This window comes from Mauremys reevesii, linkage group 4 (genome assembly GCF_016161935.1).
Source record: "Mauremys reevesii isolate NIE-2019 linkage group 4, ASM1616193v1, whole genome shotgun sequence".
NCBI classification, from domain to species: domain Eukaryota; kingdom Metazoa; phylum Chordata; order Testudines; family Geoemydidae; genus Mauremys; species Mauremys reevesii.
In genome coordinates this window covers 12,760,720-12,788,229 of record NC_052626.1, presented here as the reverse complement: position 1 = coordinate 12,788,229, position 27,510 = coordinate 12,760,720, and the positions used below count along the sequence as shown (strand labels likewise).

Sequence of the window (27,510 nt, the reverse complement as noted above, 5' to 3'; positions counted from 1 at the left end):
TTTGTAAACAAACAACCCAGAGACGGTAAGTCGTGAAAGGATAAAAAGACGATTGACTCAACAAAACAGAGTTAAAGGGAAAGAAAGTAAAAACGCTGGAGGATGGTTCATGTCAGTCACTTGCTGCCATGGTGACAATTTGGTTTTGAACAGATGAAAAAGCAGGGAGATGGTGGCCAAAGAGCAGGTGGGACCTTTTCCTCTGCAACTCACTGACTGGCATTTTTCACATGGTCTTTGTGCTGCTGAGCAGCGAACGCCTCCTCCACGGGCCTTTCCACTGTGTGTGTGGCGTGGGGGGTGATGTTCGGATTCAGGCCCCATGGAGATAGTCCCTTGGCCAGAGCCTGATTCTATTCTTCAGTGCGTAGCTAGGAGTTTCTTCCACTCCCTCCCCCGTGGGGTGGGCAAACCCCACTAGAGCAGGGCAGGAAGGGATTAAAGGTCCCTGTTGGGGCAGCTGGCAGAGCCAGCTGCATCCCACACCACTTGCTGACAGCACCGGTCTATAGCCCCAGGCAGATAAGAGCAAGTGGAGACGCTGAGCAGCCTGGAACTGGAGCCCTGGAAGCCGGCCAGCTGGTGGTTAACCTGTTTCACTGATCTTATTTGTTAGTGTAACCAGAGCCCAGGCATGAGGACTTGATCTTGGAGCCCGAGCTGCATGGAGGCAAGCCAGGGCCCTAGCTGTGCTGTATCTCCCCTCCTCCCTCCCACACCTGCTGGCCCTACTCCCACCCCGGGCCCCATTTCCATCCCAGGAAGCAGCAGCAGGACCTCTACCCCCACTTCCAGAGGCCCCCCTCCCCCACCAAACTTACCCCAGCTGCTGGGTGGGCCCTGCTGGGGTAGGGTGGTAGGCCCCCCCTCCCACACCCAAAGCAGCGGGGCTTAGTCTGAACCCCTCGGAGAGAGGAATGGGCAGGGCGCACCTCTTGGACCTATTGCTTCAGGCTGGCCTCAGACTCAGACAGAGGCAGCAGTGTTGGTTACACTCCGCTCGCCGGGCCAGGCTTTTCTTTACAGAGATGAGGGCCAGAGATTTCCTTTTTATTTATTTTGAAAGCTGAGCACCTGACACTGCCATGACTACGGGTGCTGGGCCCCTCGATACAAATCCAGCCCCGCCTGGAGCAGGTGGGAATGTCACCTACTTCCATCCTTCTTTTAAGAACCTATTTTTATTTAGCCATTCGGAGTTTGTGGAAGAGAAAGCTCCTCGGACACGTGTAGTGCCCAGCACAGTGACTTCCCCAGTGACAGGGTTTGGCTATTCACATCTCTTTAAAACGTTTGTCATCCTGACCTGCTCTCATCTGGCGAGGAAAGGTCTAGCTCACCGGGAAATTAGACCCTAAGTGGCTGGATTCTGGCTATTTATTCACAAGCTGTCTGAAGTGCAACATGCAGATCTCCCCAACTTCCGTGCAGAGGCAATAAAGGAGAGGCTGATCTCTCTTGCTACCTGCAGTCCTAAGGGGGCTCCTTCTTGGCATGGAGCACATGCTGCCTTGCCACCCAGGGCCATTTGCAGCAGGGGGAGGTCAGGGCGGAGTGGCAGCAGCTGAGTAGAACATTCCAAGGCCATTCTACCTACACAGGCCATCTAGGGAAGCTGCTGTCCCTGCTCCAAACAGGATCATTGTGAATCACTGCCTCTGCTGCTGCCTGACAGTAAGCATGCTGGGACTTGGGCCACAGAGCACCGCTGGGCCCGGGCTGTTATTCAAGGAGCAGCTCCATTGGGATTCTGTCTTGTATCTGCACTTCAGAGACGGGGGAGATGGGGGATAAGGAATCCTTGAGTCCTCTCACCTCCCTGTCCCATGCAGCCAGCGAGAAGTTTGCCTGAAGTAACAGGGTGGCTGCTGGAGAAAAGACAATTAAAGAAGTTCCTGGAGGATAGATCTGTCAATGGCTATTAGCCAAGGTGGTCTGTGACCCCCCCAGATGTCACTAAACCTCTGACTGCCAGAAGCTGGGACTGAATGACCAGGGATGGATCACACACAGTTGTGCTGTTCTGTTCATTCCCTCTGAAGCATGTGGCACCGGCTGCTGGCAGAAGACAGGACACTGGGCTAGATGGACCGTCGGTCCGGTTGTTCTTATGTTCTAATCTAAAGATTTCCAGGAACAAAAGCACTAGGAGCAGCAGACGGGCTCCACCAGCATGTTCAGAAACAGGGCATTGTTCTGCTTAGCTGGAATCTGTACCCAGCCAGCAGCGTCTCCTGGGTATTGCCCAGCCCTGTCTCCTTCGCCGCACCAGAACCAAGAGCATCCGCAAGGCCTCGCCAGTCTCCTGATCCAAGCGCAAGGAATGCAGTAATCACAAGAGACAGTTCCAAAGGTTAGGAAGAGGATACATGCAAATCATTGTGCCTCAGCAACAACAATAACCTTTTCCATTCACAGTCACAGCACGCGCTAGTAACCGAGCACAGCGCAGGCTGCTGCATCCTCTTCGGGGGTAATGCCTTCGCCACAGGCTTCAGGGAGCCGATACAGCAAGCTCCTCTCCCAAGCCCTCCCCCCGCCCCCAATCTCTTCTGAGCAGGAGGGGTGGGGGCTGGATGCACAATCTGTCCAGCAGGAATGTCTGAATTTGGCCTCTGCGCACTGGAATCTGGGTCTTATTCAGTCCTGTGCAGAGCAATGGCAGGAGGCCGATGCACCACGTATGTCCCATGTCAACCCACACAGCTGGGCGTGAGTGGTGCAGACACTTCACGCTGACTGCCCAGGTGGACTGCAACCATCAGCTGATCTGCCCTTTCGATCACACAACGGCACTAGACAAAAGATATTTCTCCCCCCAGCCCCTCCCTTAGCTGTTCCCTGTTCGAGTAGCCCTGTTCTCCCCTAGTTCCCTACCCATGTGTATGCTATTCCCCTTCCACCCGTTTTCAACCAACCTCACTGCTCTGCCGGCTCTCATAGAATCAGAGAATCTCAGGGTTGGAAGGGACCTCAGGAGCTCATCTAGTCCAACCCCCTGCTCAAAGCAGGACCAACATCAACTAAACTCTCCCCCCCTCCCTCAAACCCCCTCTGCTCCACAGTGAAGACTAGATCTCGCCCTACTCACTTTACTGCTCTGCCTTGGGTCAGGCTCTGTTTAGCTACGGCATCTCCTCCACGCTGGGCTCCATTCCCGACTGCCACAGACTTCCTGGGCGATCTGGGGCGAGTCACTTAGGCAAAAGGGCGTACCCGCCTCAGAGGCCTAAGTCTCATTGACTTTCAGACTCCTGAATCAATTGGGTGCTTTTGGAAAGCTTTGGCTTTTAAATCTTTTGTTCCTCAGTGCAATGGAGACAGCAATTCCTTCCCTTGCAGGGGCGCCACCAAGGTGAATTCACTGGCTGCGAGGTGCTCACTATGCAGACTTTTCCAGCACACAGGTTGATACTCCAGGCTTACACCAGCAGCAGACAGACCAGAAACTGGGCCTTTGTGAACTCATTTGAAAAAAAACGAACGCTTTTTTCCCCCATTTGTCCTTAGGGATCAGCAGCCTCCTTGCAACTATCCAAAACAGGCAGCTTCACTTTCTTCTGAGGACACACAGGAGCAGCTGCTCTACACATCGGCTTGAAAAATAACTCATGGGCTCCAGGGACGTACACTCAATGCAAGTCTTTTGCTTTATTGCATATTGCCATCTTCAAAAATGTACAGTCTCATAACATACACAGCATTTCCTGGCAGCTAAACTACTAACATTCTTGCACCTAACTTGGTCGACTACGAAGCGAAGAAGGTCCATGACATATACTTCAGTTTACAAGTAATTTTTTCCTTTTTGGCATTATTAAAAAAAAATCTGTAAAATACACACCCAAGAGAAAAGAGTGGCTACTGACACCAGCACCTGTTTAAAAGTAGCTTTCAACAATGGCACATGAAATTACCTGCACACGGCCTTTTGTTTGGAAAGAAAACGAAATGGCAAACGCAGCCCAATAACCAGGCTGATGGAAAACAAGAATGATCTGGAAGGGCAACTAAGCCCCCGAGCTCCACTGGAATCCCATAGGGTGAAGCCCGAGATCACCGCATGGCTACACAGGCTGCGGAAGTGGGATCCCAATGCAGGACTAGAGACCTTTTCAAATTCAAAATGCATTATTCCAGCAAAACAATCAACTGATCATTCCTCAGATCGTCAGACACGAGACTCCCCCGCCCACCAAAAAGAGTCCGTTCCCTAAATTGTGTCAGCCCAAATTTCTGAATCTATAAATAGAAAATATAAATAGAGGCACTTTAGTTAAGGAACAAGAATCACTATTAAACTTTTTTTCCCCCTTCTTCTTCTTCTTCTTCTTAAAACAAAGTGCTTCACTCCCAATCTTTGAAAATTTGCAGGTTTCGCAGTTGCTTTGATAGGAGGTGCAGGACTTTACCGAGCCGTAACTTTGTATTTATTACTGCTTTATACGCTTTTTTATACTTACAGTGCGTCGAACGTTGCAATGAGGAAAAACAAAAATCGTTAAGACCACAGCTCTTGATAACTCTTTTTAAAGTGACACTTCACAGCTTTCAGAAAGTACAGAGACCCCGGGCCGGCTCTAGGTGCTAAGAACCATATTTTTATACAAGTTACTTTAAACAGCACATTTGCTATACAGTACATATAGGAAAAATGACACCCCAATCCCACCGATAATACCCATTGCATGAAAAACTTATTTCGAATAGTGTTAATATCTAGTGCAACAGGGACAAACTAATCTCTCCACAGGAAAAAAGAACAAAAAACCAAAAAGAGCATAAGAATATTGATGGTATAAAAGAGTTTGTTGGTTTTAAAAAAATAAAACCACCACAAATAAATAAAAGCAAAAAGTAACAGTCTTCCATATATTCTGTATAATTTAAGAATATTAAGTGTTACTATGTTAATGGCATTTACTTTTTATTTTCCAATTTTTTTAATTTTTTTTTTAAATTTATGTATTTATTACTTGTTACTAGTTTACTCCCTGAGAGCTTTGGGGTTTTTTTGGACTGACATTTTACAGATAGTTTTGCTTACAAATTTTAATGACAATATAAAAACAGCAAACCACTTGAAAAAGTACATTGTTAAGAGAGAAATATTTCTTGGCATCATTGCTACTGTATGTCCGTTAAAAACAAGGGGCCCGGTTCAAAGCCCACTGAAGTCAATGGGGGCCTGTCCATCGACACAATGGGTTTCAGATCAAGTCCTTTGTGCATTGGTTTACATGACCTTCAGTTTGGACCTACATTTAGGTTACGTCTATACTAGAAAAGCTACAGCAGCATAACCGCAGTGCTGCGCCGCTGTAGTGCTTCAGTGTAGACACCCGCTACGACTACCATCACTGGAGGTAGTCCATCTCCTCAAGAGGAGGTTGCTAGGCCAACCGAAGAATTCTTCCATTGACCTAGCGCTGTCTGCACCAGGGGTTAGGTCGGCTTTACTACATCGATCAGGAGATTTTCACACCCCTGAGCGACAGTTCAGTTGACTTAACTTTTTAGTGCAGACCTGGCCTTACAGAGGATACAGTTTGTCCCACTGAATAGAAAATGGAAAAAAAATGACAACACAAAAAGTTGATGCTCTTTGTCTCAGCAGAACCCCTCCCTCCCCCACTTCCCATTTGTCATGAGCAAGAAAACGTTGTAACGGTAGAACTATGTCTATGTATTGTTCTAGCAATAAGCACACTGTCTTGAGCAAGAGCAAGGGTTGCGGAAAGAGATGCAAGTCCAGTGCTTCCCAGAAACAACTGAAAAGGGATTATCAAAAGAGTGTGCAGCACGGAACTCATCGGAACCCGCACAAGAGCAGAGATGTTCAAGTTTTGAATAATAATAAAATGGATGGTTTCCACTTGACTTTCTTTTCCCCTCCCCCTAAACACACTTCAGACTGTGTGCAAGGCGTTCCTAGCAGACTAATATACTGTATTCTTACACCACCACTACGGTCTCCAGGCTGATCCCCAGCAGTCCGCGATGACACCCCAGCACCAGTGGTTCGGATAGCGGCGCTGTTTTTGTTTCTCTCTATGCACTCCGACATCAGTTACACCAAGGTAAAGAATTCCAAAGGGAGACCAAGTAGAAAATATTTCTCAATGCCTTTGTTTACTACAAGGAATGTTTTTGTCATCTCTTTCTCAGGAGACACAATATTGTGCTTGTACACCAGAATAACTACTTTTTGAACAACGTGGTTGAAGGAAAGAAAATGGAATTTGCACTCAGTGACCAGTATCTATATACGTGTTTGCGTGGCACACATATATACACTGTCCTGCTTGACAGAGACAGACAGACACTTATATTCTCCATACATACCAACAAACAGACTTTTTATATACACAACACATATACACACGCGCGCACACACACACACACACACACACACACACACACACACACAGAGTGTGCCACTGTTTCGGTTTGAATTACAAGGCAGTATAATGAAAAATCCTAGCCACTTCAAAAAGACTGCTAATCAGTTTTCTAAAAAATGTTTACAAAACCAAAAGGATCAGAAGTTGAGTTTGGTGACCGGCCTCTCGCGGCTGCTGTCCGTCAGCTGGTTGGTGATGCGCTTGCGATTCCGTTTCAGTTTCGAAAGGTCTTTGTCAAAGACTTCACCTGACCGTAAAGCCGAAACGAGGTCGTCAAACTCCCCACCTTCCTCGCTGTTTTCTTTAGCCTTTCTGGCCTTGCGTTCCCGCTCGCGCTGTTCTTTCAGCTAGAGAGGAACCAAGAAGAAAAATAATCCAGCTCGTTTTCTGTAACACATTGACCTGAAAGGGATACAATTTAAGGCCTTGATTTGTTTTTTTGGCCTGGTCTACATATAAGTAATTTATCATCACCACTCTGTGGACTGGGGTGTGATTTTTTTTTTTTAATCAAAATGGTTACACTGCTACAACCTCTTGAATGGATGCATAGTAGAGGTGACTGACTGGTGTATTATTCACTTCCTCTCAAACCGGAAAGCTACAGCAGTATAAAGCACATACATTCCAGTATACCTGACTCCAGAGTACGGGGCTGTACTGCTTTAACTATGGCGATACGGCTAAAAGCAGGACAACCTGCTAGTGTGATAAGCCTTCAGGTACCACTGTGACTAGAGCTATGTTGCTCTAGCAGCACCTTTTGGAGCTCCCTGGTCTGCAGTGCATGTGTGCTGCACCTCCCAGAACCAGACAGCATGCATGGGAAGCGGGCCCTCTGCATAACACACCCTTTGGAGGCGGCAGCACGCGCCCCTGTCCGGGCCTGGCCTGGCCGAAACATTGAAATGTTCTCGATTTCAATATTGAAAAAAGATCCCCATTTAAAAAAGGAAAAGGAAAAATTCAACTAACGTTCCCTCATCTTCTGATCAGTGATCGAGCTAGTCAGAGACACACTTTTACACATTTCAATGGGAGGAAGAAAAAGAAAAACGGATGGAATTCTTTCTGTGTTTTCAGCCAGGCCTGGCAATGCTGGCTGAATGCAAGGGGCAGGGGTGGAGACAGCCAACAAAGGCCACAGCCCCCTCTGTCCCCGAGCCTATTTGGGGTGATTTAAGCCCCTTGGGGTGCTAACAGGGAGCAGCCTTTGTGTGACGGAGCCCCACTCCACAGCGATCTCATCCTTGATTTAAAAACAGAACACAAGCGCCCCGGAATCAGTGCACGTTCGATAGCTGGCCAGCAGACGTCGTTATCCATTTCTGTCACTGCTTAGCAGCTATGTATATTGGTGGAATTCCAGTACAGTGACTGTAGTAACATGGCAGGCTTCCTATGCATGGTGCAGCAACATCACACCGCTGGCATTGCTTTGGAGATAACAATCCCGCTTTTGTCCTCCTCTCCTATGCAAGAGGCATGCCATTGTGGCTATCAAAACCTTTATACCAGTTATCAGAGCTGAACACTGTGAGGCCAAATTTATCCTGGGGGCAAGCTTGATAAGGTCTGTGGAGTTGAGTACCCCAGTAAACTCAGCTCCTTTTTCCCCCCCATCAGATCACGAGAGGACACATAAGAACGGCCGTACTGGGTCAGACCAAAGGTCCATTCAGCCCAGTATCCTGTCTACCAACAGTGGCCAATGCCAGGTGCCCCAGAGGGAGTGAACCTAACAGGCAATGATCAAGTGATCTCTCTCCTGCCATCCATCTCCACCCTCTGACAAACAGAGGCTAGGGACACCCCTTCCTTACCCATCCTGGCTAATAGCCATTAATGGAGGTTAAGTCTATGAGTTTATCCAGTTCTCTTTTAAACGCTGTTACAGTCCTAGCCTTCACGTACTGAGAAACTGAGTCTGTAGCATCTCCTGCCTACTGAGATGGTGACCTGTCCACAGCAGGGAACTGAAGCTGCCAGGCCTCTCAAGGCGACTCTGAAAAAAATTTGGATAATCAGCTGAACATGAGCTCCCACTTCTTCTTAGTGTATGTGCCACATGCCTCAGGTGGCACGTGACCAGGACTCATCACCGGTTGGTTGTCTGGTTGGATCATTAGCTTCCCCGGCCTGGTCGCTGATGGGGAGTGTGACACGAATGCTGATCCATGCCCCCAGCTCCCACTGTGATACTATGGCCAAAAGAGCTAATGAGATCCTGGGATGCATAAATAGGGGAATCTCGAGTAGGAGCAGAGTGTCTGTATTTGACACTGGTGCAACTGCTGCTGGAACACTGTGTCCAGCTCTGGTACCCGCAGTTCAAGAAGGATGAGGATACACTGGAGAAGGCTCAGAGAAGAGCCTCGAGAATGATTCAAGGAATAGAAAACCTGCCTTATGGTGATAGACTCAAAGAGCTCAATCTATTTAGCTTAACGAAGAGAAAGCTAAGGGGTGACTTGATTACAGTCTATAAGGACCTATAAGGGCAACAAATATTTAATGTATTCTTCCATCTGACAGAGAAAGGTCTAACACAATCCAACGGCTTGAAGTTGAAGCTAGACAAATTGAGACTGGATACAAGGCATGCTTTTGTAACCGGGGGAGTAATTAACCATTGAACCATTTACTGAGGGTTGTGCTGGACTCCCCATCACTGACAGTTTTTAAATCAAGCTTGGAGGTTTTTCCTAAAAGCTCTGCTCTAGGAATTATTTTGAGGAAGTTCTGGAGCCTGTGTTATACAGGAGGTCAGACTAGATGATCACAATGGTCCCTTCTAGCCTTGGAATCTATGAAACATCTGGCTTAATGCAAGATTTCACTTCCATAGTTTCCAAAGGCAAAATTGTTGTGCCTGGTCTGAAGTCATTAGGGACTGTACTGGACTGCACTCTATGGTTCTCTTAAAGCCACAGGTCCCTTTTGACTCTGCTCCCTGGAGCAAAATTGATTATGCTTTGAAGAGAAGCAATTGGCAGCATGTACTATTTGTATTACAGTTGCAGTTAGAGGACCCACCTGAGATGGAGGCATCATTGTGCCGTGGCTGCACATACACAGAGGTAGAGAGATTCCCTGCTCTATAAAGCTAACCATCTAAATCGACAAGGATGAGGGGCCTGTCCTGGAGATCTCACAGTCTAAACAGACAAGGCACGCTAGGGTGGGAAAAAGCAAGTCAGTATAATCTCCATTTTACAGCTTGGAAACACACTCGGAGAGATGAAGTGACTTGTCTGAGGTCACAGGAAGTCCAGGGCACAGCTGGATAGGCTGGACCCAGGTCTTTTACATCCCAATCCAGTGCCCTTATTCACAAGACCATCCTTCCTCTCAAGGGGAAGAGAGGGACCTAGGCAGTTCCAGGTGGGATTTCCAAAAGTTCTCAGCATATATGTATTTGTTCCCATTGAAGTCACTGGAAGTTCCACCATCCATGTCAATGGCAGGAGAATTAAGTCAAGATGTAGAACTTCCAAAGTCCCACCCCACAGTAGCCCTGAGGACTGAAATGAATCCTACATTTCCGAGCACATGCTAATAAAACAGTCACCATCTCAGTTCCTCCCCTCTTCTCCTCCCTGTTGAGCATCCTGAAGCACACACTGACATTGACTCAACCATGCCTACAGTACGAGCACTGAAGATCATAGCGAGCAAGTTCTCCTCATACCTGTGCTTCCATGCGCGCCCGACGCTCCTCCTCCTCCTTCCTTTTCCTCAAGTTTTCGTTCTCCTGCTTGGCCTCAGTCACAGCTTGAAGAAACTGATCAAAGATCCCAAAGAACTCATCCGGCTGCATTTTGCTCGCGTCTTCCCCAAAGTGCTTCACTGCCTTGGTAAACTGGGGAAAGAACAGGAAGGAGTAGTAAGCTAGTGAGAATCCACTGAACCAATAAAATCCTTTCCTGAAAACCATCTGCCTGACAGATAGCCAGAGTAATATTTAAGGTGGTATTTGATGGAGCGGGGAATTAAAGGGGAAATGGTTATCTATTAATTCAAGTCTCAGTTTAAAAAAAAAAATCATATTTCGTCTTCTGCTCATTAAGCGATGGCTTTTAACCGAAGATTTTCCAATGGGCTGTTCCTTTAAATCATGTAAGGAGTTTTACACTCCTGTTTCTGCTTAACATCCTTTACTACCTAACTCAGTTTTATTAACTAAGCAGTAGTAAAAACAAGGAAGCAAAGTACTGTGGTGCCAAAGACTGAAGACATAAAACTAATAGTAGACACGGCAGGGGCAGGAAACTTGCACTTTTAAGTTTTCTTTGAAGTATTTTTTGGGGGTATTATTTATTGTTGCCACATGGTTCAATATTGAAACCAAATGTGTTAGTGAAGCTTTTAAAAGGCATTTATTATTCAGTCAGAAACGACACCAGTTAGAGGAGTACGAAGTTTGCAAGACCTATAGTATCATTCATGGACAATTCATGTGATTATAGCAATGCGGTAGCTAAGGTCGACGCAAGACTTCCATTATATGCCCCTGCTTCTAGGTGCCTTTAAAACTGATAGAAGTTGTCCTTTGGCCTGAGGTTCCTTGAGCTTATTTGCAGCTGGGGGGGCGGAAAGGTGGGGCAGAGAGAGAGAATGTGTGTAAACCTTGTTAAAATTGTGATTGTACATTTTTGAGATTATCACGCTTTAAAAAAAAAAGTTTACTAGTTACTTTGGTTTCCACTCTGCTGATAAGGAAGGATAAAGATTACGGGTAACATTTCTGGAAGTGCCTATGTGCACTTATTTTCAAAAGAGGCTTAGCCACTTCCTAAGTCTCATTGAAAGTCAGCGGGACTTAGAATATTAAGGACCAGATTTTAAAAGGTATTTAGGGGCCTAAAGATACAAATAGGTGCCGGGTGGAATTTTCCAAAGCACCCACGTGACTGATTCCCATTGAAGTCAATGGCAGCTAGGCAGCGCTTTTGAAAATCCCACTAGACGCCTATCCTCACCTTTTAGCCGCCCCAAGACTATAAAGGGCCAGATTTTTGAATTCCCACCAACTTTCAATGTGACTTAGGAACTGAAGTGCTCACAGGGGTGTAACGCCCCTCTGTGGGCATGGAGGACACAAGCTACAAGGTACCCACCTTGCGCTAACACAGTCCTGTTGGAAAGAGGACGATGTTCATGTGATCTAGGTACCTCGCACCCTCAGCGTGCGCACAGAGAAGGTACAGGGCAGCACACTAGCATGTTCTGCAATTCACATCCCTTAGTCCGAACTGCAGGCATAGTCTTAGGCGATTCTGAAAACGTTACCCTCCTACCACCTGGAACATTCCAGAAGATTGACCCAGCATCCCCAAAAATAACGATAACGAGACTGAAATCCAGAGGAGCCTTTTAAAAGTGAGTATCACATTAACTGAGCATGACGCGGGGCCCAGTGCATGGCTGCTGCACTGTCTGACAGCTGTCGAAGCAGCAGCTCAGCGTTTTAGAGTAGGCCTTGAGTGACACTTCGGACTTGTCTACACTAGAGCCAGCCGTCAGTTGTAGCATCCCCACTGATTGAAATGCATCTTGCGGCCATACATCAGAGCGTACCAGCTGATTGGCCGAATAGCAGCATTAAGTGACCCCGATAGCTGGTACGGGATAAGTGGCCACTGCAGCTCAATCTGCTGAGCGCCAGCATGGATGAGGCCCATGGGGCTGTGACTGCCAACAGCTCCCATCTTTGATCGTTCCCTCAGCCGGGGAACTTAAGAGACCTGCTGGCTGAGAATCCCACAACCCCACTCTGCAGATCAGGAGTGGAGGCGGCATTTCCATAGGGTGGGGGGTACAGTGGGGAGACATGGTCAGAGGACTGTGATTGGGCGGAGGAGGACTGAAGACCTGTGGTGCTGGAGCTGGGGAGAAGATACCTGATGGCCATGCCTGGAGGACGTTTATAGGCAGGCGGAAAGCTGAAGGGAGGGGTGAAGAGGAGACCAAAGATGTTCACCATCTTTGACAGAGATTAGATGACAGCTCACACTCTAACCAGGCTTAGGTCAGCCCAGCACGGACAGGCCTTATACCAGCCGTGCGCACGTATTCCGCTGGTAGCGACGCCCTGACTGAAACACAAAGTGCTCAAGGGCAGATGAGCCCATAAACTGCAGGATTTGAGAAAGGCTTCAGTCATCGCTGGGCTAGTCCTCTCTTTCTCCGGAGATAGCAGGGTCAGCCACACAGGTCTCAGAATAGAAGACTGAGGTTATGTCTGAACTGTTATTTCACCCGAGTAACTTTCAGGGAGTGATTCTTTCTGTTTGCAATGATCATATGTATTGGTGTATGTACTAGTTGTATTTTCTGCTAATCAATCAATCAATCAATCGCTAGCTACAACAGCATGACTGCTCACTATCCTATCTCCGTAGGAGACCCTTACCACAGCATCCAGCAATAGCATTCAAGTTTAAGTTCTTAACAAAAAAAAAAATAAAAAAAAATCCATTGGGTTTGAGGGAAGGCTTTTTTGATAAAAATCTAATGCAAATAGTTGATCTATTGTTTCTATCCTTTGGGGTAGATCTACTGACATATGACATTCAATGTGAGAAGGTCCTTTAATACCAAACCACTCGCCTCTAAAATAATTACCTATGAAGATCATGGATTATACCAAGGTTCTTACCAGTTCTTTAGCTTCCATCAGAAGATCTTCAACGTCGGAGAAGCCAAAGCTGGCTAACGTGATGAACTGGCTGACGACTGATACAAACTTGTCTCCAGGCTGAGAGAGCTGCGATTTCTGGTATTCCAGTTCCTTAAGGAAATAAATTTAATTTTGGTCAGTGTCTGTTTAAAAAGGGACATAGGATTGAGCATATTTAACAAACCCCAAATATATCCGATCTTAAAAAACACTTTAGCAGTCTCTTTACCCATGGAGAAGCTATAACACAGGTAAGATTTCAATTACTTTACTAGATGGTCTGACAATAAACCCTAGGACTTAGGTGTCTGATCATGGGCACAAAGATGTGACACTGACTCTCTGTTCTTGCGAGAAAGCAGGGTGTTGAAATACATCAGAACATAAGAACGACCATAGTGGGTCAGACCAAAGGTCCGTCTAGCTCAATATCCTGTTTTCTGACCGTGGCCAATACCAGGTGCTTCAGAGGGCATGAACAGAACAGGTAATCGTCAAGTGATCCAGCCCGTTGCCCGTACCCAGCTTCTGGCAAACAGAGGCTAGGGACACACCCTCTCTGCTCAGAACAGGTACACTGAGCAGAGGTGATGCATGGTGAAACACACCCAGAGGTGGCAGGCGTCATTCTAGGACTCCTTGTCTGGACAGCGTTGCCATAGTAATAATTAATTCTCATCTCTTCCTATTCTGCCCAATTCTTTGGGGGTGTGACTGTGCAGAAACAGGACAATTTTCTCTTTTATTTCCCCTCTGAAACCAGCGAAACTGGTCAGAATTTGTCTGCCAAAGGAGTGGTGTTGGCGGAACCGCAGCGTCCCAGATTAGCATTTTGCTGCTGCGTAGCTACGTAAGGGCACCCAGCGTTCTCCATAGTTAGCTGGCTGTTTTCTAGTGGTTCCTCTTCAATGTTCACATTAAGGCTGACAACATTCCCCAAACCTCTGCAGAAATCAGATAAAACATGAACAAACAATAACAAACCTACAACCTGGTCTTATCATTTACGCAGGGCTTTCCCCTAAAAAAAAAAAAAAAAGGGCAAAACATACCCACTTTACCTATCTCCTTGTATCTGTGGCTACTGAAGCTTTAACTCCACCACCATCTCTTTATACTGTCAAATGCAAGCGTTACAGGAAAACTTAAACTCTAGAAAGCCTATTACTTTTCTTGTAGTAGTTAGTTCCCCAAACTGCTATTATTTTTATACATATTATGTTCACACACAGTCAGTACTACTCAAGGCAGAGTTGCTATCATCGAATGGAGCTGTGCACAACACTTTACGGAGCACACCAGGACGCTTAGGAATTGCACGTAAAACGTGCTCTCTCATCACTTCTAGGCTCAATGTCAGGTCACCAGGCCAGGATTATTTTGGTGCTCGCTCTGTCTAGATCTACACATGGAACTGTAGAGAGTCGCCCAATTATCAATAGAGCCCCTTCTCCTACGTGCAGAGAGATATCTTCCAGTCCATTTGTTCACCACTTCCTTCCCACGCCTCACGCGAGCTCAAGACCAAGCAAGAGGAGCTGCTGTCTGATCCGGGGGCTTCATGATGGGCAGTTTTAGAGGTGCAAGCCCAGTACTCGTTCATTACCTCTTCATGGTTTTGGTCAACACAGAAAATAACTAAACGTATCCCAACTCCCTGGGAATCTACTAGGCATCTGGCTGATTTATAACCAGCGTACAGTAACTCCCGTCCCGACGCAGCCTTGAGAGAACAGGCACACATGCAGGGCAGGAAGGAAAGACAAACTGATCCCCAGGAAGTAAGATAAAAGCAGCTTTGCTAAGGGCTTCCTGTCCTGCCTCCCTAAGGATGGATGCTATGAAGCTTGGAATCAGAGTGGACTATTAAGTGGGTAAATAATACTTACACTTTCCACAGCCCTCAGGCCGCTCCTCAAGGTGTTTATTTCTTTCTCCAGCTCAGTCATGCTGTTGAAAATGGCAACGCTTTAATTTTAAGCCTTTCCCAATGAATTGCATAACACTGTGCTCGAGTCAACTGTGTTTTCCCCTTTTAAAATAATCCCTCACGGTGCTTCCTGTTTTCAGATAAGCAGCTTTCAGGTGGCAAGTTACGATGACACACAGTGACCAAAGAGATTGATGAATGTGAAACTGGTTATGGCTGTTTATTTTGAGCTATGCACACTGTGTTATAAAAGGAACAGCCTCAAGTTAAAAATCATGGGCCAAATCTTGGCGTAGAACCCATCTGTGGAGCCTTGCATATGTTTGAGGGGAGGCAACCTTACCCGCGACCCTCCCGGTAGCCACGCACCAAATTCTTCCTCAGGGGCACTGTTTGTCTCCCCACAGCTCCCCGTTCCTTTCCACCTCCCAACTGCCACATATAGCCATTGGGACACAGGGGAATGACATCAGATCAAACGGGGGCTCCATGATATCCCAACACAGATTGACATGGCTGAGTGGTAGTTGAAGAGGAAGGCTCAATAGGCCCAGCAGCCTGAAGGCATCTCTATAAGAGCTGTCGGCTGTGGAGAGGTCTTGTGGCTTATCGGGGCAAAGATTTCTCCTCCTCTCCCTGAGGGGCTGGGGAAGGAGACAGTAAGTTAGACCCTTCCTGCTGCCCAACTGACAGTCCCTCAATCTTCCAGCCCCAGGAATTTTTAGATGAATATCATAAGGGAACTCTCCTCAGTCAGTGTCTTTCCCCTCAGAGTGGCAATAACCACCATCGCCCCGGTGTGGAAGGATACAGAGAGCAGGGTCTGCAGGGAGCTGGTTGTAGAGTTAGGGGATTAATCTCATTTATATAAGGCCTCCCCCACCCCAAACACTGCTCTCTGCTCCCATGGTGTCTCCACCCATATTCAACACCAGGCCCAAGCATCCTGCTGCATTGTTGTCATACCCCTTACGGCTGAGGATTTGGCCACATATAATTAATTATAATATATAAAATTATATAAAATTACTAAAACTCAGTCTGTTGTAAACATTAAAACACTTGCCACCGTTTATGGTATTTTGCATGTCGCTGGTCTTGGACAGTGAATCTAGACTTTGCATTAAAAGGGCCCTTTGAAACGAAAAGAACCACAAGCCATTACGAGGTTTTGTAAATTCCACACATACTCCTCACCACAACCCTAGAATTTAGGATTAAACGATCTAACATTGACCCTTTTAATATGTATCAATATATCCTCAGTTCAGCCTTAGACATGCCTGCACCTTTGACTTATTAACACACACTCAAACCCCACAGCAGCAAAGCATACACATTTCAAAACCTTATTCATTTTAGTGTGACTTAAGCATGTGCTTAAGGGCTATACTGAACCAGGGCCTCAGTCTGGTTATACAGAAATCCCAATCCCCTTGCAATTGGTTTAAAAAACTAGTGGGCAGAATTTAGTAAGCAGTGGGCCACGGTTTCAAAGAATGCAGCAGATGCCACAAGGCTGCATTATTGGTTTAGACATGCTTGGGTGAACAGCTCCCCGCTTTGCATGCCCTAAAGTCGGGTCACAGGCAGAAAAAGGAGTATGCAGATTTGTGCAGACATTGCCATTGCATTCACATTTAAATATCTGACCTATATCTGCAACCCATCTTTGTACAAAATTCATTCATTTTAAAATTGTGTCTATTCATAAATGGAGTATAAAGGCTTCTGTGGTAAGCATAACAGGACACGGCTGTTCTGAGTGGCTCTCCCCTTGTCACAATTAAGAGATTTACAATTCTTTTCTGTTAGGTCAGGGGTTTAAAATCTCTACAGTTGACGTGTGCTTTGTCAACAGCCTTTTGCTTCTCTCTAAATGGTGGATTCCAGACACTGGTGGGGCAGGGAGCTCATCGGAAGAAATGCAAGCAAAGAAGAATGCAGTAATATTATCACATGTACAATATTCTGTTGGTTTAAAGTTGGCACCTTAACTTCTACCTACTTTACTTTGGCTGCTTGAGGGATGTCTCGCAGCTCTTCATGAAGCTTGAGGACTTTGGGATATTTCTTCTCAACTACAGTTATGAGATAGTGCAAAAGGGTGATGTTCCTATGATAAAAGAAAGACGACATTACAGAGATTAAACTGTCACTAGCTTCAGAAGTTGGGTATTAGCCCCAGTGTCCTGGCCAAATTCTTGCTTTGGTCATTATAGTCTACGTGTCTAAACTCTTCTGGAAGTCCTGATTAGTTAGGGCATTCTTCACTTCCTGTCCTGATGACTGGGTAGCATTGGGCACGCTGTCAAACAACAGCTGCCTTCCACCCCCAAGGTGGCTGATGCTCTCCACCCAAGCCTGGTGCAGAAGGTGGCTGCTTGCCTGTTAGCCAGCATTAGCTGCAGTGGACGTGTTACCTCGGTGCTCCAGGAACTACATCCATCTCCTATGCAATTCCAGGTGTTGACTTTGGTTTGCTGGGGTCTGGCTATCATGGAGGCTGCCTCTCTCCCCCCAGGAGCTGAGGTTAGGCCAGGAGTCCCTACAATCAGACATCTAGGGGCTGGTGACCAAGGATTCTCAATGGAGGGCACTAGACTCTAGAACGTCATTCCCTCCTTGTCCAACACAGTTCAAATCTCTTAACAGCTAGGTCACAGGGCAAGGGCCCACGGATTCTCTCAAGCACCTGCTGAAAAGGGTGGCTGGAAGGAGTCAGTCCAGAGACGCATCCTCCTCTTTCTGCTTCTTGGCAAAGAGGAAACACTGCATGTTTTATTACATTTTGTATGGTGCCAGCAGCATTAGACACAGACTGCCCCTCTGCTCATTTAGGATGCTATTTTGTATGGGTGCCACTAGCTTGGCCACTTCTCACCACACCCTGCACCATCTGGGAGCTGGCTGCAGCTGCAGAGCCTCTGAGGGGGCCCCTGCACTTTGCAGCAGCCCTCATTCACCAGGAGGTGAGTGGAGCTGGGAGCCAGTTCAATTCCAGGCTGGCCAACCTGCAACCCCAGGACAGGTTGGGGTATGTGAGAGAGAAGCTGGGGCTTCCCAAACAGCCCACAACACTAGCAGGATACCTGGGTGCCCCATCAACACAGCTCTGGCCTGGCTGCATGGGCCAGCACTGGAGGGATGTTCAGGGCAGCAAAATCCCTTGTGTTGGTCCCAGCGGGGGACGTATCCTGAGATGTATTCAGGCACATTTTATAAATTGATCTATAACTCTACAGAAAGGGACCAAAAGTCACCCCAGGCCTGCAGCAAAAATACTCCATTCAAAGCGGACCCAGCGACCAACCACCCCAATCTCCAGACTGAACAGTACAGGTGTGCACGAAACCTAAATGGCCCCGCCACTGCAGGATCTGCTCATGTCCCTTCCCAGAGCCTGCTAGAGACACGGAAGTACCCCACTCATGGTAGCTGGTGGGAATCATTTCAATGGCATTTCCTCAACCCCCTGATATTATATAGTCACTGTCTGTCCAAGGGATTTCTTAGGTGCCTACCACTGTGGTGTCTAAGGTATCCTTGAGCATGCCCAGAAATGCAATTGTGATGCTGGCAGACCAGGTGCCAGCTCACGCCAGGGCCCCTAGGCCTCACTGAACACTGACAAATGCGTAGCTGGAAACAAGTCTGGCTTATCTGTGTGTTACTATTGTTAAAACAGATAGTAGCATTGTAAGAGCGTGTTTATATTTGATGAAATGCTTGTAGGATGCTGCATGTATTGATCTCACTGAAAACAGCTGTATCCCCCGGTATAAAGTTATATTGAGTGTTTGCATTGTTAACATCTGTAACTGTGTAACTCCAACAGGAAAGACGCGGGAACTAGTGTAAAATGCTGGCTTTCTACTGAAGGTATTAGGTTTTGCTTACAAGAAGGCCCATTGAAACCAAATTAGACATTGTGAAGCACTGACTGTTTCCCCCACACCTATGAAGAAGGGGGTAATTTATGGATCCTCTGAGCTATTCAGAATCCATAAACGCTTTCACCGATGCGACAGGCTGAGCCGCTCACTTGTCAATGCTGGACTTCGTGTCTGCAATCTTGTTTAGGCTGATGATTTTGAACCCAAAGGCATTGCCTCTCTGGCCTTTATTCATGTAGTTTCCAAAGGCCAGAACCACCTCCAACAACTGCTTCAGGCTGTTACTCTGAAGCACCTCCTTTGAGCCAGCGCGGATTGCTAAAAGGGGGAAAAAAATGTTTTTGCTGCAGTTAGGTTGTGGCAATACATGACACACAGACTAGTTTGATGGTTACTTTAAATACCAAGCCACCATAACACAAGCTATCTGGAACTGCAGACCAAATGTTGCAGATTACCATTGATGCTGGCAGACCAGGTGCCAGCTCATACCAAGGTCCCTCGGCCTCACTGAGCACTGACAAATGCATGCTGGCTCACCTGTGTGTTAGCATTGTTAACAGACATGTTAAGTTGATCATGTGTTAGTGTTTGGACTTTATGAAAGGCTTGTGAGTTGCTGTATGTACTCGTAACACCTGTTATAAGGTAATATTTAGTGCTTGCTTTGTAACTATAGAAGTGTTGGCTCTGCAACTGGAAACCCCCCCCAGTCAGGAGAGAAGCATTACCAAGTCTGAAATACTAGTTTAACACAAGAGGTGTCATCTCCTGCCCAAGCAAAGGCGGCCTACAGACATCAGACAAGCCACTGTGGAACATCAGTGGGCAAAAGACTTCGCTGATCGCTCCCCCCATGCCCAGGAAGAGGAGACTTGCACAAACCCTCGTCCCATCACACTCTGAACTCTAGGGGAAGGGAATAAAAATCCCTGACCAAAGGATCTGTATCACTGCGCTGTTTCCAGTTTGGAGAGGGCAAAAGCAAGGAACCCCCAACTGCTTAGCTCTAAAGGCCACACAGAGCTTGCATTTTAGAGCCGTTTCTATGACCTTTGAAACCTAAGACTGTAACTCATCTCTGCGTGTACATTACCTGCTGTCACCTTGTCAATAACTCAGTTCCTTTTCCCTAGTTAATAGGCTACAAGTGTTGGCTTCGGTGAGAGATCTAAGGTACAATTGACCTGAGGTAAGTGACTGGTCCTTTGGGACTGGGAGTAACGAGCATTGCTGTGATTTTTGGTGCAAGGGACCATCTATCACAAAGGCAGGCTTGCCTAAGTGTCAAGAGAGGTCCGGAGTGCCCAACGGGACTGCCCGTGGCTCCACGTTAAGGCTGTTCCAATGCTCGAGGAGTTCACGCTCGACACTTGGCTGGTGAAATCTAAGTATAGATCACACAACCAGTTTGGTAATTGAGCCCTGGCTTGTAACAGGCTGCCCCGAGGTTGGCATCCATATACGTGAGCCACTCCAGCCAGCTTGACAACCACCTGTTGGGGTTGATGAATTCAAGCTATTCTAAATAACAGCGTAAACCATTTGAAAGTATTAATAATCACCTCTTCCTTAAAGCAGCCCTGTCGATACCAATATACCCAAAATCCGACCTCTTCCTCTTTGTATATATTTGCTACTTCCACATAGCTTGGGCATATTTAGTTTTGAGATAAAAATCTCAGTTCTCCCCCTCCCTCTTTAAAAAAACCAAACTGGCAAGGGCAACGGTACAATTAAAAAAATCAATACTCCATCCAGTGCATCAGGAGGGAAAATATTTCTGTTTAGAAACAGATTTTCATTTCTGGATTCCAGGGCCTTGCTAGACACAAACATATTTGGTTTTATCGTGAAGAATACGTTGAGTGAATCTGGGCTTTATGAGTGATGTGAAAATTGGAGAATGCTTGACACAGCCGCAAAAGCTTTCTAGCAAACCTATAAAAACAACAAAATCCCCATTAACTTACATTCAATCTTGGGCTTAACTTCTGCAACTCTCTCCGCAAACTTCTTTTTGAAGTAAAGGGACTGCAGCCTTTGCTGATAGTGATTTATCCTGTCAGAGTAAAAGATCCACACGTTGAAATTCGTTTGCTACTCCACTATTCACAGCTGCAGATAGGAAGGGCCAATTTGACCTTGAGAGCACCTTTCTCTCTGAACTGCAGTGGGACAGAACAGATGATGCCTTAAACTGCCATCTCTTAGGCCCCAATCCAGGTAAACGCATGCTTACGTCCATACCCCTTCAGGACATTATATCACCACTTGCTTAACTTTAGACATGGATTTCAGTCCCATTGCATTCACTGGGCCTTAAGCACGTGCTCATGAGCTGCCCTGAAAAAGAGATGCTCTCCTGAACTGAGTCCTCAGTACGTTTGTAATGGGCCATAGCTGCATAGACAGACAGACAAACACAGCTACCAACTATGTGGAACCTGCAACTTTTAGTACCAAAAAGCTGACCTCTACAGCTGGGCAAAGTTCCTCTGAAGCATTAAAGGTACATCACTGCTGGAGGCAAGTCTTTGGGATATGTTGGCTTGAAGATCTTTGCCAGCATGGCAAAGCTTATGTTCATAGGTCCTGAAAATGCAGCAACGTTTCCTAGTTTTTTTTCCCCCCCTCTGGTTAATGCAAACTCTACAGTTAATGGTAAAAATTTCTAGAAAGAGGGCCAGATCTTCAGCTGGTTTAAATCCGTGAGAGTTGTACTGTTTTATACCTGCTGAGAATCTGGCCCACAGTACAGAAAAAGGAAAATTGCTCCTGTCTTGCATAATTTGGACAGTGCTCTCTACTCTTAACCACACTCTCTGCAGAGAGTTCTAGCTTTAAACATTCAGCACCGGGAGATGAAGGTTGCAGATGGAAGTTCCTAATTTATCCCCAGGGCAGCAAGGCAACAGGCTCACACATGTATATGTGAGCTGCAAAATAAATAAAAATATCCAAGCGGATTTTCCAGCCAGGCCTCATTAGACTCCCCAGCTGCATTACACAAGATTATCTAGCTCATTTATCTAAATATTTTATAGAAGCCCTGTGACTAATCTGCTCAGCTGCCATTCCAACAGGTCTAGTGCGTAACTGCTGACATTGTGCAGCTGGTAGATTCAAGCATACCTGCTCATTTCAAAGAGGAACCTGTCAGCCTTGGCCATACGATCTAATTCATGTTTGTGCTCCTCCAGAAGGTCAATATCGGCTTTCTCAGGAACAAATTTCAGGAGCTAAAAGGAAACACAATTTAGACACGAGACCTGCACTTGTTTTCATGCAGTCCCTTTCTTATAACGGGGCTTTGGCTTCATTAACAAATGAACAGAAAATGAAACACTGCTGTGTCTACTTTCACCCCAAAACCTCCCCCACGTACAGAGGGTGTGATATGGAGCTATTACAGACTGCCTAGGAAATACTGAATGTCTGCCATTTCCCACACACACGTTACTGTTAATACTTTCCACCATGCCCTGGACATATGGTTTGATTTTACACGGGCTAAGCTGAATCTTCACCCAGTCTATTATAATACAGTTATTTTAGATGGTAGCACAGTGGTTCTTAAATTGCCTAGTGGTCAGATCAAAAGAACGAACTAAAAATAGTTGAAAAAATTTAGACAAGACATTCCCCCGCCCCTCCCCACTAAAATGCAGCTGTGTTGAATCCAAAATGTTTCACGGAAACATAGTGGTGTCAATGAACATTTCACTGGGAAAGTTTCTCAGGTCCAGAATGCAACAGGGAGTGAGAACCATCCCAAACTATTCAAGAGCCCACAATAGGATGTGGAGGACTCAAGTTCACGTCTTGATTCTGCCTGATCCAGAGCAGGGATTTCTGGGTCTCCCACTTTCCAGGGGAGTGCCATCACCACCAAGCTATTCAGGGGTGTCTCTCTCTCTCTCATGTGCTTTTTCCATGAAAAGTTCCGAAAGGTCTTAGCTCCATGATAACAAATCTCAAAACTTTTCAGAAAATTGAATTATTTTTTTCTAGCCAGCCCTGGTTGCCATCAAGGTGTTTTTACTTGCAAATTATATTCAGCTAATTAATCCTCCCAACTCTGCTCTGGAGGTAGAAGTATTATCTCTGTTTTACAGACAGCGGAGAGCTCTTTGTTTATTTCCCTGAGATGCCCAAGGTGTCTCAGCAATTTAACATCAGAGCTGGGATTAGAATTCTGGTATTTTAGCTCAGACGTTGAGTTGCCTAGAATGTAGATCAGTGCCTCTTCGGTACTGCCAGGAAGGCAGCCAATGCACCACCACCCTCACTAGTGCTTGGCTGAAATCAGCTCCTGGATAAGGAACAGCTGACTGAAGCTGAACTGGAGTGAGAGGGAGGTGATTCTGGTGGGCAGAGGAAAACACGTGGGGGAGCTTGCAGCCCTGGTGTCTCCTCCGGTTAAAGTTACACACCCACAACTGGTCAAAGCAGCCTCCAGCTTACGGCAGCCCTGAACCCCTCACTGATGTTGAGCTCTCCTATTCCAGCATCCCCAAGTGACTCTCTACCATCTCTGGCTGGCTAGGAGACCCTGTGCCAGGCTGGCAGATGACATGCCTTCCCAAATGAACACCAGCACTGCAGCCACCTGGGCACGAAACCTTCAGCCCTCAGGAAATTCCAACAAGAATAAACCAACACAGAGCCGCTCTCAATTACACCCAGCTGCCTGCAGCCCCTAGGGACTGGACAGGAGTGTTAAAGCTGTGCCCCCTTTTGCCTGGGAAGGCAGGGAGCTGCCAGCTGGGGATATCTCCAGAGCAGGCAGGTCCCCAACGCTGCTGTGCAAAAGGGTTCACAGCAACACCAAGATTCTTGATTCGCCGTTTGAATTCTGCATGTTTGGCTAAACCAATGGCCCTTACTTTTTAAATGGATAAATAAACCCATAATTTCACATTTCTGCCTGGAGTGAATCGATCCGGCAGAGCTAGAGTCCCCTGGAGACAACATTGCTCAAGCAATGAGGCACTCTGGGGTGCGGATCTGCCCTCCCACACGGACAGCTTGGCCCTAGGTGGGGTGATGTTAGTCAGGCAGCATCACCGCACTCTGGTGCCTGCTGCTTTTATAAAATGTCTCTTTAAATAAAATCACACCAAGGAGGGGCATCTGCCCCGCCTCCATTAGGAAATAACAAGCCTTTCCTTTTGATTCACTTCTAATTCCTACCATCACCGCACCCCATGTACCGTGTGTCACTGAGCTGAATGAAAGCGCTTACTCCAAGGAGCTGGAGCCTTGTGTCTGGTTTGTTTGCAAAGGCTCCAAGCGCCCTGTAAGAGTTCAATCAATAAAGAAATCAGGATCACGGCAACATTGCCTGACAGCATTCATGGGCTGGGAGTCCAGGTGACTAATCAGATTCCTATGGAAGTAACGCGACGTGCACAGATGTCACAATGAATCTACACTTGACATTCTGTTAAAGCTAGAACTGGCATCTTCATGCTCTGCAGACCAACGTGAGCCCTGGCTCCGGGAACCTGCAAAACAGCACTGCGAGGAAAGGCTCTGGGGCCAGACTCACTGCTCCAGCTATGCACCAGCGTAACTCCATTGGTTTTAAAAGGAGTGATAGAAGCCTAAAACCGGAATAGCGCTGGTGGAGGAGACCCCTCATCTGCTGTATGTCCAAGAAACTGGCAACAGCAAACCGTTGATTGGACTGAGCCGTCCCCTATGATGTCAATGCATTGCTAGGATCTGAGCACAAGGGTTTGTGGTTATGAAAACACGATCAGTAAATACTGTTTAGGTCAAGTTTTGCATGTTTGCCGTGTGGCACATCCTCTGCTTTGGAGAGCAAAGGTGTTGTAAAGGCTGCGCGGACAAGCTCATCTCTGTGTCCCAAACCCCAGCTACTCATTCGGAGTTATTTTAAAGCTACCGTTCATGAATCTGTCACAAGTCTTCGCCTTATTTTGAAAAGGCATCCAATACTAACAACCGGGCGCAACAATATGCATGACAGTAAGCGTCCGTCACCCACCTGCTCTAACATGTCTTTCGGCAGGTCCTCGTGTTCATCCATTGTTAAAATTGCACGTTTGATTTCATCATTTGATAATTTCAGCCTGGGAAATGAAATAAATGGATGTTCAGAAGAGTGTTATTCACAGACAAAATGCAGCCTAGTTGTTGTGTTATCAACACTGGTTCTTCATGATGTTGTTTTGCCTGGACAATTTAGGCAAGACTCATCCAAGTAACCCAAGCACACTCCTCGACAATACGGCAGATCCTTTCTGCAGATCTGAACTTCCCTCAGGGCTTTATGCAAGAGTCAGAGATCAGTTCAAGGGATCCAAGCAGGACCCTCTTCTGTTCTACTCACTGCTGTCGAATTCCTCGTATTACAAGGTCAAGGGGAGGGCAATGCAAGCTGGAAAGAAAGGTTAGTTTCATCCCATTATATAATGTAACACCTGAACAACAAGACTGCTCTTCTATTCCATGCCATGAGTGACACAAAAGGAGAGTGGAGGTGAATAATACCTTCCTCCCTTTGGCTTATTATGACCTGGTTGTTTTTCAGCAGACACTTCTTATTTGGCCAGTTACCATGTTAAAAATTGGCAATTTGATAGGAGTAAGATTGCTAAGGAAAGTGTTTCTAGTTCAAATCCTCCCTTTCAGTCCATTCCACACCCCTGGCCTGGGTCAATCACTCCATTGTACGTACTCCACCTTGCACTCCGTGGAGGCAATGATGCGGCTCAGTCAAGGGCTCATTCGGTTACAAGACCAGACAGTTTGCAAGCCCACGTAAAGCTGTAGAAGATCGATCTTCACAGCCCAAGAGGAGATCTGGTGATATTTACCCTTCCTCCTGCTGCAAAGTGGCCTGGGAATGTTCTCTGAAATTGTGTGGTTTTGTCAGCTACCGTTTTGAAAAAACACACTACACAGTCTGTTATATCCGTAACGCGGTAATTCATCTCTTTTTTATGGAGCCACATGTTAAGGTCCTGATGTGACAGCCGCCATCTTGGCCGACACACTGGGGATGGACTTCCAGAACCAACAGCATGAGCTGCTACGGTTTGAGCTAAAGAGTCAGTGCTTCCTAGATGGGGCTGTAATATACTCATATCCTCTGTGGATCGGGTACAGACAGGGACCTGCAACTCACCAGTTGGTTACACTGACTCAGGCAATTTCCCTATCAACTTTAATGGGAGTTTGATTAAGTCAGGATCTCCGGATTTGGCTCATTATTATTATTTTCACGTGATTATTGGACAAATTGTGTGTGTAAATTAGCAAACTTTTGCTGCCCCTTAACATCTTTTTGAGGTTCAATTTACTTTTTCCACTTCCGCTGACACCGGACAACCTCAGGTTGGAGTCTATTAAAAATGAAACAACCTAAAAAACAAGAGCTGAAATTTTCAGCCATAACTAGTCATTTTGGGGGTCCAACTTGAGACACCCAACTGCTTGATTTCCAGAGAAGAGGGGCTCGGCGCTTTCTGAAAATCAACTCCTTTCGCTGCGTCTCAGGCGGGAAACCAAAAAATGGAGGCACCCAAAGTTACTAGGGCTTGTCTACATGGAGAGTTCACGTGCGGCAAATCAGGGTGGGACTCTACCGTACTAGTTTACTGCACATTAAGCCTCCACGTGGACCTTGCCAGCACTCCTGTTTCCAACCAGCTGCACGTCAGAGCTCACTATGGACCGTTTAGTGCACAGCAGCATGGGGTCCACATGGCCAGTTAGCGCACAGCAGGCGAGTGCGGTCGAGTCACAGCCTAACTCTCCACACAGACAAGCCATTAATCCCTTCTGAAAACGTAGGCAAATGCAGAACAACAAGTAAAAAAATCATTTGCTGTACTCCCTACACCAGGTATTGATTTAGCACCAAACACCACAGAATCTAGGCACTTTGGATGAAATTCTGGCCCCACTTCAGTCAAAGGTTTGGTGGGAGGGAAGGGGAACAAAACAAACAACAAAACCTACACCACATTCAGCTCCTCCTTCTTGGTTCCACCAGCCACTGATTAGGGCTAAATGCCTCTGCAGACTTCCCCACCCAGCTCGCTGGGAGGGCTTTGCTTGCTTCTCTTCCTATTTTGCATTATGTCAGATGGAATAATTTAGATGTGAATGGAAAACACCCCCCCGCACCCCGCAGAGTTAATGAAAGGGTGTTCATTCCAGGGAGTGAGTATGGCATTTGCATATTATTGGAACACCAGGGCTGTTTTATTTTCGACACTGTGTCTATTTGTGTGCTCTTAGCACCCTCCGAGGCTTTGTCTGGATTCCACCTCATTTAGCCTGGGTTTGAAGAGCACAGCCTCTGTTTCTCTTTAAATGTATGCCTACAAGAGACAGCGTTATAGGGTGAACTCGCTCAAGAAAAAAACAACAGAACTTGCACATGTTACAGTATCAGGAGCTGGTAGTGATGGTTAAAGTCAGCACTGTAATTCCCTGGATTTCACACACGCCAATCTACTGAAAAATTCACTTTCTTGCACTTATTGTCTATGCATTCTCTCTGCCTGAAAGCCATTTCCCACCCCTGCCCTTGGTAAAGTTTGAACACAATCCATTCAG

General features: G+C 46.5%; 1 protein-coding gene across 7 annotated transcripts in view; it reads right to left on the bottom strand.

Annotated features, from left to right (window-relative positions):
- Positions 1 to 3,632: 3,632 nt before the first annotated feature.
- DAAM1 (dishevelled associated activator of morphogenesis 1) overlaps positions 3,633 to 27,510 on the bottom strand; it is a 167,219-nt gene continuing 143,341 nt past the window's right edge. For 6 of the 7 annotated variants that reach the window (XM_039536591.1, XM_039536594.1, XM_039536592.1 and 3 more), the window contains 9 exons: positions 24,929 to 25,013; positions 22,048 to 22,154; positions 20,886 to 20,974; positions 19,062 to 19,230; positions 17,025 to 17,132; positions 14,976 to 15,036; positions 13,066 to 13,197; positions 10,096 to 10,266; positions 3,633 to 6,751 (listed from right to left, as the gene is read on the bottom strand). In XM_039536591.1, the coding sequence (XP_039392525.1) occupies positions 6,542 to 6,751; positions 10,096 to 10,266; positions 13,066 to 13,197; positions 14,976 to 15,036; positions 17,025 to 17,132; positions 19,062 to 19,230; positions 20,886 to 20,974; positions 22,048 to 22,154; positions 24,929 to 25,013 (1,132 nt within the window). In that variant the 3' untranslated portion in view covers positions 3,633 to 6,541. Of the gene's footprint in view, positions 6,752 to 8,318; positions 8,410 to 10,095; positions 10,267 to 13,065; positions 13,198 to 14,975; positions 15,037 to 17,024; positions 17,133 to 19,061; positions 19,231 to 20,885; positions 20,975 to 22,047; positions 22,155 to 24,928; positions 25,014 to 27,510 lie in introns of all 7 variants that reach the window. The other variant, XM_039536595.1, reaches the window with a different exon arrangement.